The 21,348-nt window shown below is 22.9% G+C and overlaps 1 protein-coding gene across 10 annotated transcripts in view; it reads right to left on the bottom strand.

The window, feature by feature from the left end:
• LOC122849935 (potassium voltage-gated channel subfamily H member 7) overlaps positions 1-21,348 on the bottom strand; it is a 46,319-nt gene that overhangs the window by 4,918 nt on the left and 20,053 nt on the right. For 4 of the 10 annotated variants that reach the window (XM_044148861.1, XM_044148871.1, XM_044148862.1 and 1 more), the window contains 11 exons: positions 20,573-20,697; positions 20,003-20,083; positions 5,511-5,754; positions 5,254-5,435; positions 4,119-4,139; positions 3,060-3,214; positions 2,854-2,974; positions 2,651-2,771; positions 1,604-2,569; positions 746-889; positions 62-220 (listed from right to left, as the gene is read on the bottom strand). In XM_044148861.1, coding sequence (XP_044004796.1) covers positions 62-220; positions 746-889; positions 1,604-2,569; positions 2,651-2,771; positions 2,854-2,974; positions 3,060-3,214; positions 4,119-4,139; positions 5,254-5,435; positions 5,511-5,754; positions 20,003-20,083; positions 20,573-20,697 — 2,319 coding nt within the window. The remainder of the gene's footprint in view (positions 1-61; positions 221-745; positions 890-1,603; positions 2,570-2,650; positions 2,772-2,853; positions 2,975-3,059; positions 3,215-4,118; positions 4,140-5,253; positions 5,436-5,510; positions 5,755-20,002; positions 20,084-20,572; positions 20,698-21,348) is intronic. The other 6 variants (XM_044148870.1, XM_044148867.1, XM_044148865.1 and 3 more) reach the window with 4 other exon arrangements.

The following is a 21,348-nucleotide window of genomic DNA, read 5'->3' as shown; positions in this document are numbered from 1 at the left end:
TTTGGAACAATTATATTTGGATGTTGTTTGAATAGTAGATATAAATAAATGATAATATTACCATGTGAATTAGGATGTGTGAGCTGTTGTCGTAATTGAGGTGATGGTGGTGTTGTATAATGACTTGAGGCATTTGATACTTGTTGAATGATACCATGACTTGTACAACTTTCGCCATTTGTTGAACTTCTTCTAGGCAGTCTTGTCAATGGTGTTGTTACTGCATCAACATAAAACATCAAATAAAAAAAAACATCAACAAAATAACAAACAAATAATTTACAAAATGCCATCAAACAATAGCTATATATTATCATTTTAATTAAATATTAATATTTTTTTCTATCTTACAAGTTAAACAATCAATTAATTTTTAAACTAAAATAATTTTTAAATTTTTATTTCTAAGTATCAATTTATTATTCTTTTTATTTTTTCATCTATTTTTAATTCAAGCATTCTACTAATTTAAAAATAACTAACTATGAAAAAAAAAAAAAATTTTTGCTTTTTTAAATTTTAAATAATAATTAACATGCATTTATTTAAAAAAAAAAAAAAAACGAGGTGAGGATCATTCCATGTGGTTAGTGCTGAAAATTTACTGATAGACGATTGTGCGATTTTTTTTTTTCTTTTTATTTTAAATTGATATATAAAAATATATTGTCTTTAGATATGCTTCCTTATTTTATTTATTTGATTTTTTTTTTGTCTTTGATTTTTTATTTTTCGATATACTTACCCTGTTTTGCTAGATAGTCGTGACTGGTTAATGGCTGTAGATGAATCTTGTGCTGTCGAAGATCCGGTATACTTCGCTTGAGATGTGTTAGCATGCCTGAACAACCAGGTTCAACAATTTTTGTTAAACTTACACATTTTTTTTCTTTTTTTTTTTTCATGACAATCAAATAATTAATAAAGTATATATATTTTATTTTTCAATTTAATATTTTTCTTGTTTATCGTCACTTATTTACTTTAATATATATTTATTTTTTTTTTAAATGAAAATTAATGAAATGAGAGGAAATACAAGTAAATCAAAAAAAAAAAAAAAATATCACACGAAAAGCGCGATGTTTTTTTTTTGCCCCATAAATATACCTACCTCAATATATATTTTTGTTTTTTTTTACAAATATTATTGTTATATTATTTTATAATTTTAATAATTTTTTTTTTCATTTTTAGTATATATTCCACAAGCTTATTGATCAAATAATCCCAAAAAAAAAAATAGAGTAAAGTTTCGAGCAAACTCAGCAATCGAGTCTAACTCAACACACTAATATCGTGCAAGGAACCGCATTCCGAAAATGACACTCTGTTGTCATGAATTATCAGACTAAATTTATAATTTTTTTTTTGCAACAATATCATCAAGTAAACAACCATAAATTTCGACATTTAAAATAATGAAAATCATGACATCAGAGAGTCAATTATTGTATATATAAATGAAATTATTGAAATATTTTTTTTATTTTACCATAACCGAAACATAACAATAATAATAATATAAAAACTAATAAAAATGAATAATAAATTATTAAGTAATTAGAAGTAAAAAAAAATGAATAATAAAATATAAAATTACCTGTTATTGAATTGAGTGTTGAACTTCGTTGTTTTGGTTCATCAAATTCAAGATTTAATGGTGTAACATCTTGTCCAGCTTTATCAGTACTAAATTCAAGAATTCCATGACCACTTGTTTTATCATAATCATCTTGATCATCTTGTATTGAATCTTGTCTTCCAGTTGGTATTAAATGTGTACTTGGTGCTGATTGATTACCTGGACCATATCTATAACGTGGTGGACGAAATGCAAATTTTCTATCACAACCATCAACATCAGTTGGTGTATTTGGTGGAAATCTTGCTGATATTGGATCAACACCAGCTTGTTCTTCATCTCTCATATTAAATGTTATTTCTAAATTTTCAATAAAATGATTATGAAATTCTGGATATAGAGCAAGTACATCCAATAAATCATCACGATGAATTTTATGAAGATCACAATATGTTAATGCACGTACATTACAGGAAGACTTTCCAACAGTTGAATATTCACATGGATTTTCACCAAATATATCTGGTGGATTTAATATTGCCATAACAATATCATTTTTTAATATTTCAATACTACCACGTGATATAAAATATAATGATGTTAATACATCACCACGATGTACAAGTGTATCACCTGGTGGTGCATGGGTTGTTTTAAATTTTAATGATAATGCACGTAAACAACCAGGACTTGCTTTTTCAAATGCTTTACAATTATTTAATAATTGTCTATTTAAATGTAAACATATATCTGCTTGTAGACACTCTGGAAAACCTTTTAATACACTATTCATGTCAATTCCATTTGTATATGTCCATGCATGTTGAAAATATTCTTCTAAACGTTGACGTAAAGGATTTGGTATTTGATGAAAACGTATAAATTCACGTACACGTAACATTTGCGTATGATATCTTGCTGTACCACTGTATAATCTTTGTATTATTGCTGATACATTACCAAATATACTGGCATACATCAAAGCTATCAAGAAAAAACAAGTTTATAATTAAAAAAAAATGATAATTCAACATTTATATAGATTTTTAAATATCCTATACTTACAGCCAATTAACATGACAATTATTGTAAATATTTTTTCAGCATCTGTATTTGGTGCAACATTACCAAAACCAACTGATGTTAAACTACTAAATGTAAAATACAAAGCAGTAATATAACGACTCTAAAACAAACAACAATAAAACAAAATAAATAAATTGATTAATTAATTATTTATATTTGTAAATAAATAAAGTGTAACTTGCCTTTATACTTGGACCACCAGTATTATTATGATAATAAAATTGATGTGTATCATTTGCAAGTATATCAAGCCAGCCTACTTTACTTTTTAAAGATGGTCTTTCAGCATTACCAATGGCATACCTATTTTTTAAAATAGAAATATTTTCATTATTGTATCATGAAAATCAATATTTGATTAATTATTAAATTGTGGGTAGTTGTTTACCATATGCAGGCCATCCAATGAGCAATCAAGGCAAATGTTGCCATCAAAAGTAACAACACAGCTGCACCATATTCACTGTAACGGTCAATTTTACGTGCAACCCTTACCAATCTTAAAAGACGAGCTGTTTTTAATAGTCCCATTAATGTTGTAGTCTGAAAATACATGATGATATTTTTTAAAAATTTTTATCTTAATTTTTTTTTCATCTCATTTGTTGTCAAGCCAAATATCCAAAGATCTTTTTCTTTTTTTTTAATTTAATATAATTATTTTGGTTATTTTTTTATGCAATTAAGTGTCTTTTAATTTGATGAACAATGTGTTGAAAAATATAATTAAATATATACGACAACAATTGAGTTTGAAAATTATATTTTGAATGATAATTGTTGGCTGGAACAATTAGTTGAGTGTGTGATTTAAACTCAATTTTACAACAAGTTAACGTGTGAAAATAACAGTTAAATTTAAAATATTTCGAGGATAATAAATTTTAACTTGAAGTTATCAACGAAATATTAAAACTAATCTAATTAAATTTTATCAAAAATTCAGTTGAATCAACAAACTTTACGACAATAGTAAATAATATACAAAAGTTATTATTTTAAATATTATTTTTATTTTTTTTATTGATTTTTAAATATTAGGATTTATTTGCGACAAAATTAATTCTAGTTTATATTTTATTCTTTAATAATTATTAGTAGCTTTTTTTTTTTTTTTTATTTATGCAGGGCACGTCATGTCAAATGAACAATTTTAAAATGTTGCATATGCAAAGCAATAATAAGCAAAATATGATGGTCGTCGCAAGCATTATTATTTAAACATTTTTTTCTTTAAATAAAAATTGCTTGTTAATTATTTAAAATATTATTATTATTATTAGATGTTTATGAGTGAATTAAAAGTGTTGAAAAAAATATTTTTTATATATAACTCGGGATTCCATGAGTCATGATATATTGTGGAAAAAAAAAATAATATTAATAATGATAATTTTTATTTAAAAAAAAAAAAACTTATATTTTATTTTTGTTAAATATAACTAACCTCGTCCTTGTCCAAGCCAAGCTGTATTAAAAACGTTAAACTAAATGTTAAATTTTATTTTTTTTAAAATAAATATATAGTTATTGTTATAACTCAGTTTAAAAAATTATAAAAACATTTATCAATTATCTAAGAATTATTTTTAAATTAAAAAATACAATTTTGATAATTACAAGAGTATATACAACAAGTTAATTAGTGTATTACTTTCAACTGAAGCATCTAATTACAGGTAGAAAATAATCATCATTTTATGGAATAAATTTTTCGATGATACTACAGAATAAATTATACGAGAAATAAAAATGAAATAAATTAAAAATTCTACATTCATTTTTAATTTAATTTAAGCGGCTTATGATAGTTTAATAAATTTTTTATAATCTCATAGCTTAAAAATAATTGCTAAATTTTTATTTTCATAAGAAAAAAAAAATTAAAACTAATAACAAAAATATTATAAAAAGTTCTAAGAAATATTTTTAAATAATTTAAAAAAAAACTTGTTGTATGTAGAGCATGTTTCGATTGAAAGAAAAAAAAAAAAAATAATAATAATTGTTGCTTAGAAAATGAGAACTGCCAACGACACCATCGTAACATCGATTATGCCAAGGCCAAAGTTACAATAAGAATTATTCTTTTTAAATATAAATATATATGGGTTATTCTATATCTAAAAAACTATTATTTTTTTTCATTAACTATTTGTCAAATAATTTTAAAAAATAATCTTACTTTTATTTATTTAATTATAAATGTCATAAACAAAAAAATAGATAAAATATTTCTTTTTTTAAAATTCCCCATATATACTTCAAAAGAATATATTTATAAAAAAAAAAAAAAGAAGAACAAGGTGAAAAACATTAATAATAAAAAAGTAGTATTGGCCTCAACGAAAAAACACATTTAAAAAAAATAAAAATAAAGCCATTGACAATAAATATAACAGGATTATGAGAGCAAATTGGGCAAGATGGCAAAAACATTAAAAAAAAAAAATATACAATTAAGATGGAGCTTAATGACTGACAATTATTTTGAAATATATTTATCATCTTGCTCAATTAGTTTTGTATGTTTATTATTTTAAAAAAATTATAATAATAAATTAAAAAATTATTAAACATACCTCATCGGTGTTATAGCCATAAAGTAAAAGATCAAATGGTATTGCAGCAACTAAATCAATGATAAACCAACCCTTGAGATAATGAACAGCAATTTTCCATGGTCCTGATACAACTTCGTCATTTGTATTGACGAATGTCGTACGAAAATTAATAAGAATATCCACGACAAATGTTACATCAACTGTATTTAAATAAAAAAGAAAGAAGATAAATTAATTACTTTGAATAATATTTTATGATGATAAAATTAACTTACCAATTAAATCGATTATAACAATTGGATCATCACTGTATTTTTTGGCTTTTCTATTGTTGTAATCTGGCTCACCAAGAAGAAATGCTGCAACGTATGGTGTAAATATTGCAGTGTACATAACAAGTATTAATATTATCCAATCCCATACAGCTTTGAATGGTGAATAATGTAAAATTGTCCATTTATGTACTCTTGGTGATTGAAGTTTATATTCCGGCAACACATCAGCACCAAGTGATAATACCTGTTCAAACACAAATCAAAATAATATAAATTAATTTATATCCATCATCAAACTTGTCAAAATAATCAATTTTTTATTTTTTTTTTTTAAATACAAAGAGCTTTTTTTTAAATCACAACAAACATCTAAAAAAAAAATATCCATTAAATGTTTGAGTGATCATAAAAAAATAAAAAAAGACAGTCATAAAATAAAAAAAAATATATTTATCTAAAAAAAACAAAATTAAAGACAAATAAAAAATAAATTATATAAACAGTGTCTTTTTTAAAAAATAAATATACTTTGAAGTGTTGACTGATTTTTAAAAATAATTTAAATCACCTCTTTTGCTGAAAATTTTTTATGTGGACTACTTTTTTCTGAATAATAATCGTCTCCCATTTTACACTAATTAAAAATAAAGTTAGCCTAAATTTTCGTTAATCTAAAATAAACTTTTAATGCAGTAAAAAAAATATATTTTCATTAATTTAATAATGCACTTGTTATTGCTTTAAATATAAATAATTTTTACAGCAAACTTGATAAAAAAAAAAAATTGCAAAAAATATATATCGATAAATCAATAAGAAAATATTTAATGAAATAAAGCTTTGAAAAAATTTTTTTAATAATAAAAATGAATATAAAATAAGATGTGTACGCGTGGTGAGAATAAAATTCAAACTGCTTCGCGGTAATGCATTTTTCAAAGTATATAAAAAAATAGTGTATAGGTCAGGGCGCACCCCTTATTCACGCGCCAACTATGCAGCCCCTACTTTTTTTTTTTTTTTGATATCAACCTTATTCGCACGCGCTCACCATATTATTATATCCTTTTTTTTTTTTTTATTTACTTTTATGTGTGTGTGTGTTGATAAGAACGTAGTGTAGCATCTATGGTTTTATTTTTTTTTTCATAAAAATTATACCGGTATAATGGAAATTATTTTTGAGTCCAATGCACCGTATACATTTTATACAAACTAAAAGTCAATATGTAATAAAAAAATATGTAACTACAGACACACAGTGAGATTGACCTGATCCAATTCAATTTGTTAGCGTGCACGATAAATGACCCTATTTTCTATAAATTTTTTTTTCTTTTTCAAATTTTTTTTCTTTTAAATTTTATATTAAACATTGATTTTTATTATTCTTTTAAATTATAGATTTTTATTTTGAATATGTAATTCAATCGATTACGTAATCATTATTATTAATAATTTTTATTGTTGATTATTATATTTAATTTTTTTTTTTGTTACCGTTGATATAGTTGATCCAAATCTTTGTCTCTTACTGTCACTAAAATAACCACTCAATAATCTCGATGACATTATTAATATTAATTTACTATGCATTATCAAATGCAAATTAATATTAATTTGAAAAAAAAAAGAAAATATTTTTTTATTATTAATCTATTGTTTATTTAAATAATTAATAATATAAAAATTAAAATATTTATTTAAACACTAATTTTTATTTCAAAGATTAAGTATAAATTTTACTTGTTTTTTTCTTCTTTTTCCATTATTATAATTTATATATTTAATTTAAAAAAAATCAATTTCGTTTTTTTTATTTTATTTTGTTATTATTTAGATTTTTTTATTGCAAATTTATTGGGAAATGTTGTCACGCAACGACGAGCACATCTCAACTAAAAAAACTTTGTAACACTGAAGACAAAATCATAGTCAGCATGGAGGATGATTTGAGCATCAGTCTACCCGGGTAATAATACATCCGAAAATAAAGAAGAACGAACAAGATGATGATGATGTTGATGAAAAAAATAAAAAAAAAGTAAATGAAGAAAAAAAGAATATTTAAAATACATGTGTATTTAATGAAGAAGGGGAATTTATGATGAAAAAAAAAATAAATAAACAAAAATAGATAAATTATTACAAAAAAAATAAAAATGATTAATCAAAATTGAATATTAATAATGAAATAAATATATAAAACCTTTAGTTTAATTTTAATGATATAGCCGATAATAAAAAATAGTCGAAAAAGGTATAGAAAGAAAGGGGAAAAAAAATAGACAATAGTGAAAAAAGAAGAAGTGAAGAGAAAAAGATGGTAATACTAAGAGAAGACGAAATAGAAAAGAAAAAGGTAGAGAGGTTAGGTGACGATGGAGAACAGAAAGAAAACAAGTTAGACAGTGAGAAAAAAGAAGTAAAGGAAATAGTTAAAAGAAAAAGAGGGAGACCAACAAATGAAGAAAGAGCTAAGATGAAGAATAAATCTATGGATATCTATGTAAATGGAGATAAAAATGATAGTAATGATGAATCAGACAGAGAAAGAGAAGAGAAAAAAAAAGACAGAGATGAGAGTGACGAAGATTGGGAGAAGAGTGACAACGAAAGTTACACAAGTGAAACGGAAAATCCAATAGAGGCATTCAATATCGGGAGCAGAATCATGAGAACACCAATCAAGAAAATAATACGAGTTGGTAATGAAGAAACCAGCAAGACAGATGATGCAGTCCCATATATTGTATACGGAGCGCAGGCGCTTTACACTATATTTTTTTACAGTGTAGCCCGATCTTAGTTTTGTCTGTGACGTCAGAAGTGAGTGACGTCACTCGCAAAACCCGCAATGAATTTGTGCATAGCCTCCTTAAATTAATGCTTGTAAAAATTTCTTATCTAATTTTTTTTATTAAATAAAATAGCCAAAATAGTAAAATAGTTCAAAAAACTAAAATATTAAGAGGGCGCTGCAAGTTTTATGATAAAAATCGACCAATCACAATAGCCAAAAGTTTCATCGCTATCTTGGATAGTCCAGCTGTTCAGTGAGTATAAATACTGAGGCTAGACAACCGATATCAGCTATTGTTAAATCAACTACCGTTGGACTAGGTTGGACGTTCGCAAGTATTCATTTAAATTATTTATTAAAATTGTTATAATAATTGATTGAGTCAAAGCAGTACTATTCAAATTGTAAGTACAAATTATTATTATTTTATTAAATGTCATTGTTAGCAAGTAGATGTTTATTGTTTATTGTTTGCCACGTGGTCATCACCACGTGGTCATTGCCACGTGGCCATATTTTTTTTTTACTCCGATATTAATATGTCTTTATTATACAGCTATTATAATATTGTTTTAATTTATTTTTCAGGAATTATTTCTTTATTTAAAAATAAAAGAAACATGGAATACGAAAATCCAAGAAAACGTCAAAAAATTGCATCATTTGATGCTGATAATTTTGATGAATATCAAGTCGAGAAAAATCTAAATGTTGATTGTCTATCCTTGGATGTTATGGAATCGTTTGAATTCCTACCATTAGCTGACAAGATGATAATTGATAAAGGTAAATAATTGGTAATTCGATATATATTAATAAGGAGGGTAAAATGGACACACCTTATACATTTAGCCCATTTAGCTAAACGGGCTAAACGTATAAAAACGTGGTCATTTTGGGGTTGACTTTTCTTTAAGGCCGCTGTCCACTGGAAAAGTTTTTGACCATAGTTGCCAAATCTAAGTTACCAAGGAGAAACCGGTCACAGAGTACGGCGACAGTTTTCATGAAAACTTTCGCTATATTCTATGGCAGGTTTTTCTATAGCAACAACTCAGTCTTCCACAGAGTTGTTTCTGGTAAGAAATGGACTTGGTCAAAGAACTTTCTTAGTGGAAATTTTTTTCAAATGAAAAAAATTAATTTTCATAAAAATTGTCAATTATTATCTAGTGAATAATAATGTATATTTTTATTCTTTAGTTTTTCACCAATGGCAAAATGAAGAAAAATTGTACAAAACAAAAAAAATCGACATCGCAAAATGGATAAATCAAACTGAAAAAATTCTAACAAGTCTTAATATTCCGGAAAATTTATGGATCAATTCTGATTTAATAAGTCATTTAACAATAACAGAATATACATGTGATTCATCTGTCATTGAATACATCAACAACAATTGTATCAATGTTGTTAATTTAAATTTCAAATTAAATTTAAATAAATTCGAAGAAAAACACTTGGAAGATGGTTTTAAAAATTTGAGCAATTTAAAAATATTTAAAAATACAGCAATTATCGATGATTCATCACCAAAAAATGCCATTGATATGTATCATCACTTTTTACGTACTATAAATCCAGCGATAAATGAGTTATATCTTCAAAGTAATACTTCGAATGAAATGATGATTCTACTTGCCGAAGATTTTTCATTGGTAGGTTTATTACTTATTTATGAAAAAAAAATATTAATATATTAACACTTGTTAATAAATTAACTTGTTAATGATAAATATTATATTTATTATTACAGATTATTGAAGAATTTGAAAACTTGTCGGATTTAACACTTCGTTATTTTGAATTGGAAAGAATAGCAATGATGGAAATTTGTAAAATGGAAAACTTGGTTTACTTGGATCTACATGGTTGTAAGTTGAATGATCAAATGCCAATACTCAATTTGATAAACTTGGAACATCTTAATTTATCATCAATCAAATATATTGACGAAAATTTAATAAGTGAATTACCAAGATTAAATAGACTAAAACATTTTGATGTTAATAATTCAAGTCTCAGCATTGGCATGTATGACAGTATATCAAGAATCAAAACACTTATTTATTTGGATGTTAAAAATTGTTCAAATGTTGATGATGAATTTATAACAAAAGTCATTGATAATTGTAAATATTTAAAGCATCTTAATGTTGCTTCTTGTTCATTGATATCATCATACGTACTTGGAAGAATTGGCAGATTAAATAATTTAGAAAACTTAAATCTTGATAACGTTTTAAATGTTGATAAAAATGTTATTGTTAATTTAACTGAAGATGCTAAAAAATTGAAGCTACTTGATATATCTTATGGAGAAAATTTAACTATTTATGATATTGAACTTATTGGTAATTTAAAATGTTTGGAAAGTTTACGGATTAATCATGTTACGAGTGTTGATGATACACTGATATCAAGTATTGTATTTAACTGCAAATATTTACAACATTTAGATTTGAGTTATTCATGTAATTTGAGTGAACGTGCATATTATGATATTGCACAATTAAAATATCTTGAAAGATTAGTTGTTGTTAACAGTTTAGATGTGCAAAATGCTGTACCAGTTAAAATGATGAAATTGAAATATCTTAATTGTGCTAAATCATACAGAGTTTATGATGAACATGTTGAAAAATTTATAAAGAATTGTCCAAATTTAGAAGAACTAATTGTTTGTCAAAATCCAATTTCATCACGAATATTTGAAATAGCTGCGATGTTAACAAATCAACGGAAAAATAATATTCCATTGACAATATATACCAGTATTAATCTTGTAGAATTTTTTGAAGAAACAAATTGTCAAATGAATTTACTAAAATTATCAACAGAATGTGCATTTAAAGAGCATCAATTTTCATATGAACTTGATGATTAATAATTTTATTTATTTTAATATTTTTTATAATTTTTTATGTAGATGAATTTATTAATTTTATTTACTAATAAGTACTCTGAATATATTCGTACGCAAATTGCATATACTTTTAAATTAAAATAGCTTTATATTTAAGATTAAATTGTATAAATTTTTATTAATTATTAATGACAAATACAACAGATATTCATAAAAAAAAAAAATACAAAAATAACAATCTACATATTTTTTTTAATTCACAAAAAAACCCTTGTTTAACAATTAAAAAAAAAAAAAATTAAAACAATTTTATAATGCCAAGTATCACTTATTTTTGTCATCAAATAATCAAATACAACTTGATCGATCGTCATCAAGAGATTTAGCAAACAGACTAAATTAAAAACCAAGTTAAATATTTTTTTTTTAATATTTACAAACCAGTCAATCATGATGATAATAATACTGCTAAAGTGGCTGGTCTAGGTCAATAGACCATCTCGAAAAAAACAAAAAAACAAAAAAAAAATCATCTCCCAAACAATGATTATAAAACTTTTAAAAAACCCCAAATAAATAGACAAAAAAATCTCATAATATTCTACTTGAATAATCATCATCAAGACGATAAAAACTTTCTTCAATTTTAATTTAAAATTTAATTTATTTCATTGATAAATATTAGCTTTTTTTTATTTTTAAATCAATAAATCCCACCTGTACTTCTTTTGATAGTGTTCCTCTATTAATTCCAACACCACCATTTTCAACCAATAAACTTTTGGTACTTTCACCCTTTATTCTAATACTACTCCATCTTTGTTTTTGTCCAGATATATCAAGGACAATTGGTGTTGTTGTTGTTGTTGTTTTATCATTATCTTTAATTGCATTACTTTTAAAATATTTAGCTTGATGACCAGCTGATTTTGATGATGTCATTGTACAATAATCATCATTAATATCAATTTCCGTATGTTGTCCTAATAAATTTTCTGACATTGCACGTGGTGATTTTATACATGTCATTGTTGTTGGTACAAATGTATTTGCTGATGATACTGATTTAACTAATAAATTTTTACTTTCACGTCCAAATGCAACTAATTTTTTACCAATTGGTAATGTTAATGATCTTTTTGGCCATAAACCAAAATTACGATGTTGTTGTTGTTGAGGTTGTGGATGTTTGTCAATTAATTTATCAATTAATATATCATCAAATTCATTTATCGAATTATTTTCATCATTTTCTTGTTTGTATATTTTTTTTTCTACTTTATTTTGTGATAATTTTTTTTGATGTTGTTGTATATATTGATGGTGTAATTTATTTTTTAATTTCCATTTTTGTGTTAATGGAAATGATGATGATGCTAATGACGACGTTGACGATGATGATATTGATGCTGATGATTTTGATATACTTTTTGTTGTATTAAATTTTTTGGATCTTGATGGTGTGAATGGATTTATTGGCTCTTCTTCTTCATCATCGTCATCATCATTGTCATCCTCTTCTTCATCATCATCATGACAGTTAATATGTTTTTTATAATTTTTATTTCTTGGTATTGATGATGATGATGATTGTGTTGTATCAATTGTCGTTGTACTGTCTTGTGATTTTGATGCAATGACAATTTTTTTATTTGAATAAATATTATAATTGTTGAGATTATCATTCAATTTTTTAACATCAGAATTTGTTGAATCACTTGTATCAGATACACGTCTGTTGTTATGATTATTTTTATAATAATAATTATTATGTTGTTGATTGTAATTTAATGATGTTTTTGTTTTAATTTTTTTACGTCTAATAATAACTGGTGGTGGAAAACGATCAATTTTATTATTATTATCAAATAAATATGTTGAGCATTCAGTATTTTCTAAGCTCAATATATTTTTTTTTTTTTTATCAACAATATCATTGTCATCTAGCCACTTGTTTTTCCATTCTTTATCAATATTATTAACCCGCTTTTTCTCACCCAGTGTTGTTCTCTCGTGCAGCTCAATTTTGAATGATTTTTTAACTTTTTTTCTTGCAATGAAAAAAATTTTTATTTTTTTTTATTAACTCAATTTTTTTAAATAAACATTTAAAGTTTTTTTTTTTTTTTTTTTATGTTTATTATTAGCTTGTTATTGCTTAAGCAAATTTATAATAATTTTTATGTCAAAAGATTTTTTTTTATTGCTAATTTTGTTTTTTATTTTTTTCATTGACTTTTTTGCCAGTAATTAAATTTTTTTTTTTTTTAAATATTTAAAATTATTATTGAAGGTATAATAATAGAACAAATATTTAACTGGATGGATCAAGTGGATAACAGTCTCTTATAATGTGCAGGATTTTTTTAAAATTTAAATTTTATGTATAATTTTTTTATGTAAATTTAACAGTTTTGTAAATTATAACAAACAAATTCACAGTATAATTTCCAAATGTTTTTTTTTCTTTTGATTGATATAATTCAATTGTTAATTAAAATCAGTCTCGAATTTAATAATGTTTCAATTTATTATTATAATTAATTACTGACAGTAAATTATTTATTTTTTTAGGGTAAAAAAAAAAAATGTTTTCAGTGCTTTGTGGTATTTAAAAAAAAAAGCAATTTAATATCAATATTTTTTATTTATATTATTGTTGATAAATAAATGTTTGTAAATAACAATTTTATTTATATTTTTTATTATAGAATATTTTATTGGCACATTGGCGGAAATTTTTTGCAAAATAATATTTATCAGACGAGTTCATTTTCCAGACACGCGCAGATCATCTGTTTATCTCATTATTACATTTAATTATTTTGTTTTTTTTTTCTTCTTTTCATTTATTCACATGTCAATTAATTGTCATCAATCATTGATGGATAAATTTATTTATTCTTTTCAAATTAATTATTCAAATTTCCGCAAAATTTTATCTTTTTTTTTTCTATTTTTCAATAACAAATAACATTTTCAAGTGGCAAAAGCTCAAAAACACTTATCAAAGATTTTATGTTTGACCTCAATTTACAACCCAGCATCGCAAGAGTCTCCACATAAATTTTTCTTATTTTTTTCTTAACCCAGTAGTGGGTATTGACAGGCATAAACAACCATCAAAATTCTTGACCCAAATATATACATCAAAATGAATATATTTAATAACAAAAAAAATTACAAAAAAAAAAACAAAAATACAATCACAAATTACACACTATTTACTTGTCTTTTATATATACAAAAAAATTTTGATAAATTTTTAATTTAATTATAATTAAATTATAAAATTTAACAAGCAATAATTTGTCTTTATTTTTATTTTTTTAAATTTTATAAAGTTCAAAGAAAACAGCGCAAGCTCCACTTGAATTATCTTATTTATTTATTCACAAATTTAATTATTCAAAAATAAATAATCACTTGTAAATTATTGGAATGTTTGCTCAAATAATTAATAAATAATTAAAATTGAAATTCACTTTGTCAATGAAAAAATAATAAAAAAGAAAATTAAATTTTTTGATAACAAAAATTAAACAAGACAAAAGTAATTAATAATTGAAAGGTTAATTTTTTGATTGAATATTTTTATGAAATTTATAGAGAATCATTGCCGAGTTATAAAAAAAAAAAATATTAATAATAACACTTTCGTACAACCCTCGTGCAATACTGCTACTGCGCGGTCACCCAGTGAGAAACCCCTGAATTCAAGAGAACCAACACAACCGCCACCTGTGCATATGAACCTATTGATTCTTAGCCAGAGTATTTTGCTGCTTGAAATTCAAAACTAGAGCTATATTCCTGGTACTCTTGATACCACCATGAGATAAAAGGATGTTGAATTATTGCGCATGCTTTTAATACTATTATTATCATTTTAAGTATTTTTTTTTCTCTCTCGATCTCTCTCTTTGACATACACAAACGTGGATGTAATCATTTTGTGATATCAGCTGCATAATGGAAACTATGCAACAGGAGTTTTCACTTAAAATTGAGCTGACAATTTTATTTTTTATATTTGAAATAAAAATATGCTTGGATATAAATTTATAAAATTTCATATATATTATTTTTTGTTTCATTTCAAATATAAATTATTTTTTTTTTTAAATAAAATATGTCAAGTATTTCTAGTTTAAAAAAAAATATATTCAACTGGACGAGATTTATAGAAATATTTAAAAAAAGAAAAACTCTTTTACTTATTATACTGAGATAAATATTTCCATTGAACTTTTTTTGGATTTAACTGGAAATATAATGTTTAAAAAAATATTTTTATTATAAATTTACTTGTATTAATTTCATATTTAAATTTAAAGTAGTTTTTAATGAGGATATTTATTTTTTTAAATATTATATAACTGGTCTTGTTAAATTTAAAAAAAAAATGTAAAACAGAATAATTGAAATTGATATTGCAATGTTTTAATCGCATTGTGCAATTAAATTTAATATCATGTATATTTCCGCATGAAGAAATCAATTCGTCCATGTTACTTTTCACCAGAATAATTATCAAACAGACAATAGATATTATCTGTTATATAACAGCTATTAAATAACAGCTCAAAAATTTAAATTTAAAAAATATCAAATTGAAAGAAAATATTTTATAAAGCTCAAACTATTTTTGATCTATTTTAAATAATATTTTATATCTTGTCATTGATTTTTTAGATGAAACAGATTGCTTGTTATTCGTCACCTTTTTTTTCCATTGTAAAATTTGTCAAGTTGACATTCAAGTTTATAGAATTTTTAATACTCAATTTTCCAAATAATAATAAAAAAAAAAAATCAACTTGCTCATCCTTATATAGTAATAATACATTGTAAAAAAATTTCTACAAAAAATATTTCAAGGTATGTATGCAAAAGATTTATAAAATACAATAGAAAAACACTTAAGCTTGTAGCAAAAGTGAAGGAATTTTGTATTTTTTTTTTTTTTTTATTTTACTCACAATAGATTTTCCATTGTATTCGAAAAAAAAAAATAAAATAAAAAATAGAAAAAGACAACGAAATAAAATAAAAAAAAAAAAAATTGTGAAAAATGGTCTCACCTCGTTGTCCTTGAGTTTATAATGTTCATCCTGTTCTTTTTCAATATCCTCAACGAGGTCATGAAGAAGTCGAATGTCCTGGGGACTTGGTGTATACCCTGTCCTTCCAGTCCCCATATTCATAACACAATGGGGTGTCAATTCAACACAATCACTGTATCTACTTTCTTCACTAACAACCACAACGACTGCATTGACTGCATCATTATTATTTTCAATAAGACCCTCTAATTCATCATCAACATCTTCATCATCATCTTCATCATCATAATAATAATAATCATCATCATCATTATTATCATTATTTAATGGATTTTTTTTCCATATATAATTTGTTTTTATATTGCAATTAATATATTTATTATTATTGTCTGTTAAATTGTTAATACTATTTTTATCCTCATCATTGCACATTTAAATTTTTTCATCAGGAAGATTTAACTTCCTATTTTTTTTTGTTTTAATTTTAAATATTGTCTTGTTTTTATTTTTCACTTTCAAATTTTAATTTTTTTTAAACTGTTTAATTCAAAACAAAATTTATTTATCAATAAAATTATAAATATAATAATTTAAATTTATTATTATTTTAATTTTTAAATTTTATGATTTTAATGAAGAATTATTAGAAAATATTTTTAATAATTTTTTATTTATTTATTTAATTTTTAAAACGAGTTTATATATTTTTCAGGTTATAATAATTATAGAAAAATATAAAACGGAAGTTTATATATGTATTGCGTGTTATTAAACTGAGGCTATAATGGCTATGAACATTGCAATTCGCAATAAACTGCAATTAATATGAAAAAAAAAAATATTATAGATTGTAGGTCGTGCATAAAGTCAGGTGGTTTTACGGTAAAAATATATTCTTATTTATTTTCTTTACACTGTTTTGTGATAACACTGTTAAAGTGTGATGATAAGTTAAAAAATGACAAGTGTTTTTTTCAGGAAATTTTATATATAAATATTCATAAAATACTTGTGACAAGAACATATATCTATTTTTTTTATATTTTCCAATTTTTAAAATGGCAAATAAATTATTAAAATAAAATAACTTGAAATATATTATCAATTTATTTATTACTATAGCAATACCTTGTCAAAAAAATTACTAAATTAAATTTGGTATCTTTAAGATATTTCAGTATTAAATAATTAATTTAAAATATTATTTTTTAATTAATTGTATACAAGTTGTTATATATATTGAAAGAAATAAGCCAGTAAATTAAATCGATAAATATGAAATTTTTTGAACTGTAAATTTTATTGAAGCGATAAATTTTAATTTATAAATGATCAATAAAAGGGGTGGATGGATGACATAAGATACATGCCAACTTGTCACAGTAATAAATGTCTCATCGATATATAATTAGTGTTTGTAATAGGATGCTTTTGAATAAATATAACTGACCTATAGTTTATCAATAGCAATAAACCAATTGAATATACATTAAGTGATAAATGCTAAAATAAATTATCTGCAAGGACATTATATCATAATCAATACCATGAAAATTATTTTTATCTAAAAATTTAAATTATTTTAAATGCCTAATTAATTATCATGAAATATTTATTATTTTTAAAAATAAGTATATTTGTTTTTATATTTAAAAAATAAAGATAATTTTTTTTTTTTTTAAATAAATTTTAATTAATTATAAATAAATAAATATTATTGAATTTTTTGTTTTTATTTATTCAAGTTTTTTATTTATTCTTTCGAAGGCTATTTAATGTTTGTAATAATTTTAATATAAAAAGGCGATATACATAAAAAAGTTTTGTCGCTTTAATAATATCGATGAGCTTTTTTTTTTTTGTTTTATTATTTTGGGCCGTGGTGTCAGTTTAAGAAGTTTATCTTAAAGCTTGTTTTGAGATTGTAAAAAAAGGTTTTGTTATTGAGGTCATGTTAATCTTAATATCAAACAATCAATATTTGTTTTTTTTTTTTTAAACAAATAATGCAGAGTTGTCGAAGAAAATGTAAATAAAAAAAATATAATCATACATTGTATAATTTAAATAGAAAAAATAATAATATCGTTAAATATTTTTTCGATTGGATAAATGAAAACTACATGAGTTATATAATAATAAGAAAAATATTATTTAAAAAAAATCTTGGGACAAACAAAGTAAACGTGATGCAATATAAAAATTAAAAAAATATATTTGGATTCTCTCCAGATTTATTTTATTTTTTTTTTACTGTAACGATTATTTCTATTTTATATTAAAAAAGCTCATGCATGATATGAGTGTTTATGTTTTTTTTTACATGAAAAAAAAAATATATATAAAAATGTTTTCTTGTGGATAAATTTATTGTCAAAAAATTTAAAAAACGATGAATAGTAATTTTTAATTTTGCAAAGTGATGAAATTTGTGAATAAACTTGTAAATGTTTTTTTTTTTTTCAATTAAGTTAATGGATAAGCTGTTTTGTTTGAAATTTTTGTTTAATGGAAATTAAATAAAGTTTTTGGTAATTTATAGTGTTAGTTTATCTTGATTGTATAATTTGGAATAACAATAAAATTATTTTGATAATTTTAAAATTTAATTTTTGATATAGAAATGTAAAAAAGTAATGCATTTTTTATTAAATGATAAAATAATATACATTTAAAATGAGAGAAAATTTCGATTCTTTATAATAATAAATAATTTTCAATTTAAAAAAAAAAATTTCATTTAAACGAATCCTCAAGAGAAAAAACTTAAAAGCACTGTATAATTTTTTTTTCTCAATTAAATTATAATAAGAAAAAAAAAATTCAATTTCAAATAAAATGATATGAAAAATTCCATCACTTTGAATAAACTTTTACCATCAATATTTTATTATTGACAAAATAAAATTGTTCGAAAAAAAAGAGAAGAAAATTCAGCAATTTTTTCTATTAATTATTTAAAAAAATTTCTTAGCACTTGATATTGTTATTGTTTAATGAATTTAAAATAATTATAAAAAATTATAATTAATAATTTACAAGAAAAAATTTCATGTAGTTTAAAAGTCAAGTCATAACTTGAAGAAAAAAAAAAAGTAAAACAAAGAAATTAATATAATTTGAAAGAATAAATATTAATAGTAATAATTAAAAAAAATATTAGATAGTATTATTGCTAGATAGATTAATAGTTAAAATTTATAGAGAATAATAATGACAATTTTTTTCAACACTGATCGACATGGTGGACACAGTTATACTGACTGTTACGCGGTCTAGTGGTACCACGCTAAACCTCCCTTACCTCCCATTGCCTTCACCTTCATTCAACCACCCACCCACCCTTTGTATACATGAAAATATATATCGCAATAGCTTCATACCTTTGTGCATTTTCATACACCAAAGAATTTATTTATTTTTTTTTATTTCTTTCATATTTATCAGGTGGAATCTCATTGAGCGACAAAGACTTTGATTAAGACTTTTTTTTTTTCTCATAATTTATGTTGAAAAAATATAAATAAATAATATATTAATTTAAAAAATAATAAAAATGTAAAATAGACAATGTTTATTAACTAATTGAGTTATTTTTTTTATTTTTTAATTATTTTTTTATATTAATATTAAAATTTTTACGTTGAAAGAATTTTTTAAATTTTAATTGTCTTTGATATTTGTAATTTTTATTTTACATAAAAAAAAAAAAAAAGGGAAATAGTTTAATAATGAGAAATAAAGAGAGGCTTACCTGAGCAACTTTTTCTCCCATGTTGGGTGTATGCATAACCCCTTGGAAGAATTTTGCCGAGCCATTATCCTGAAGAGAAAACTGTGTCACAAAAAAAAAGTCAAATGTTTTATTTTCTAATGTTAAATAGTAAAAAAAAATTTAATATTATTATATATTTTAACAAATTCAAAAATAACAATAAACAAATTAATTATTTTTAATATTTATTTGATATTATGAATTTTTAAATTATTTTAAAATAAATTTTTTTAACGATATAGTTGTTTTTTTTTTTTTTATCAAAAAAGAAAAATATAAATCTTCCAATTAATTTTAATTTAAATTCTTTTTTTTTAAATTTTAAAAACCTCGAGTTTAATTGATTGTTATAATTCAATTTAACGATAAAAAAAATTTAAATAAAATACATTTATTTTTTCTAATTAAAATAACTCCCCAAAAAAATAAAAAATAAAATATATAAAATATTGTTTTTTTTGCTATTGATTATTATTATTTAAATTTATATTATTTATAACAAAAAAATTCAATTTATTTTATTTATTTGTTTTTGTTTATTTGACTCACTTTATGCTTGACAGAATCCGATCCCATTTGACTTAGGGACGGTGATTTTCTTTCCCTCGACGTTCTCCATCTCTGCAAATCGCTCTCCGATGCGACACCAGGAAATAACTTTGAGTGTTTTGCAGCTGTAAATAGAAATCATTTGACGTTATAGTCAATAACAAAAACAACATTTTTTTCATAAATTTATTTAAATATTAAATTTACTATTTGCACTAGAATTTATCATTAAATTATTATTACAATTTGCAAGCGATATAATCATTCAAACATTGATTAGAATGAAAAAGCATCTGATAATCGTGCAGCATATCAAAACTACCTAGTGGATGTGTTGAAATATAATTTAGCATCTAAAAAATAAAGCTGCATTTATTTATTGTTTTGATAATGACAAGCTGATGATTATTATCAATTTTTTTTTTAGCTTTTTGAGAGACAGAATGATACTCATTCAATGACTTATGTAATCTATAATGCACATGTTAAATGCTGATAATTAAAAACAAAAAAAAATAAATAGTTAATTATGTTTATTTAATTTTTAATGTCGAGTATTAATGATTTATTAAATTGACACTATGACAATTAATGTTAGTGATTTAATAATGATTTTTATGATTATAAATGAATAATTAAATAAAGTGAAAAATAAATTTCTAGTCAAGCAGTTTTGATAACAAATTCAAATAGTCAAATCACGATTTGATTACAATTAAAATTTTCAAAAATTAATCAATTTAAATTTGTAATAAATATTGTTTTTTTTAATTGAA

The sequence above is a fragment of the Aphidius gifuensis genome, linkage group LG2 (genome assembly GCF_014905175.1).
Source record: "Aphidius gifuensis isolate YNYX2018 linkage group LG2, ASM1490517v1, whole genome shotgun sequence".
NCBI lineage: Eukaryota > Metazoa > Arthropoda > Insecta > Hymenoptera > Braconidae > Aphidius > Aphidius gifuensis.
This window is presented reverse-complemented; position numbering and strand designations above follow the sequence as displayed.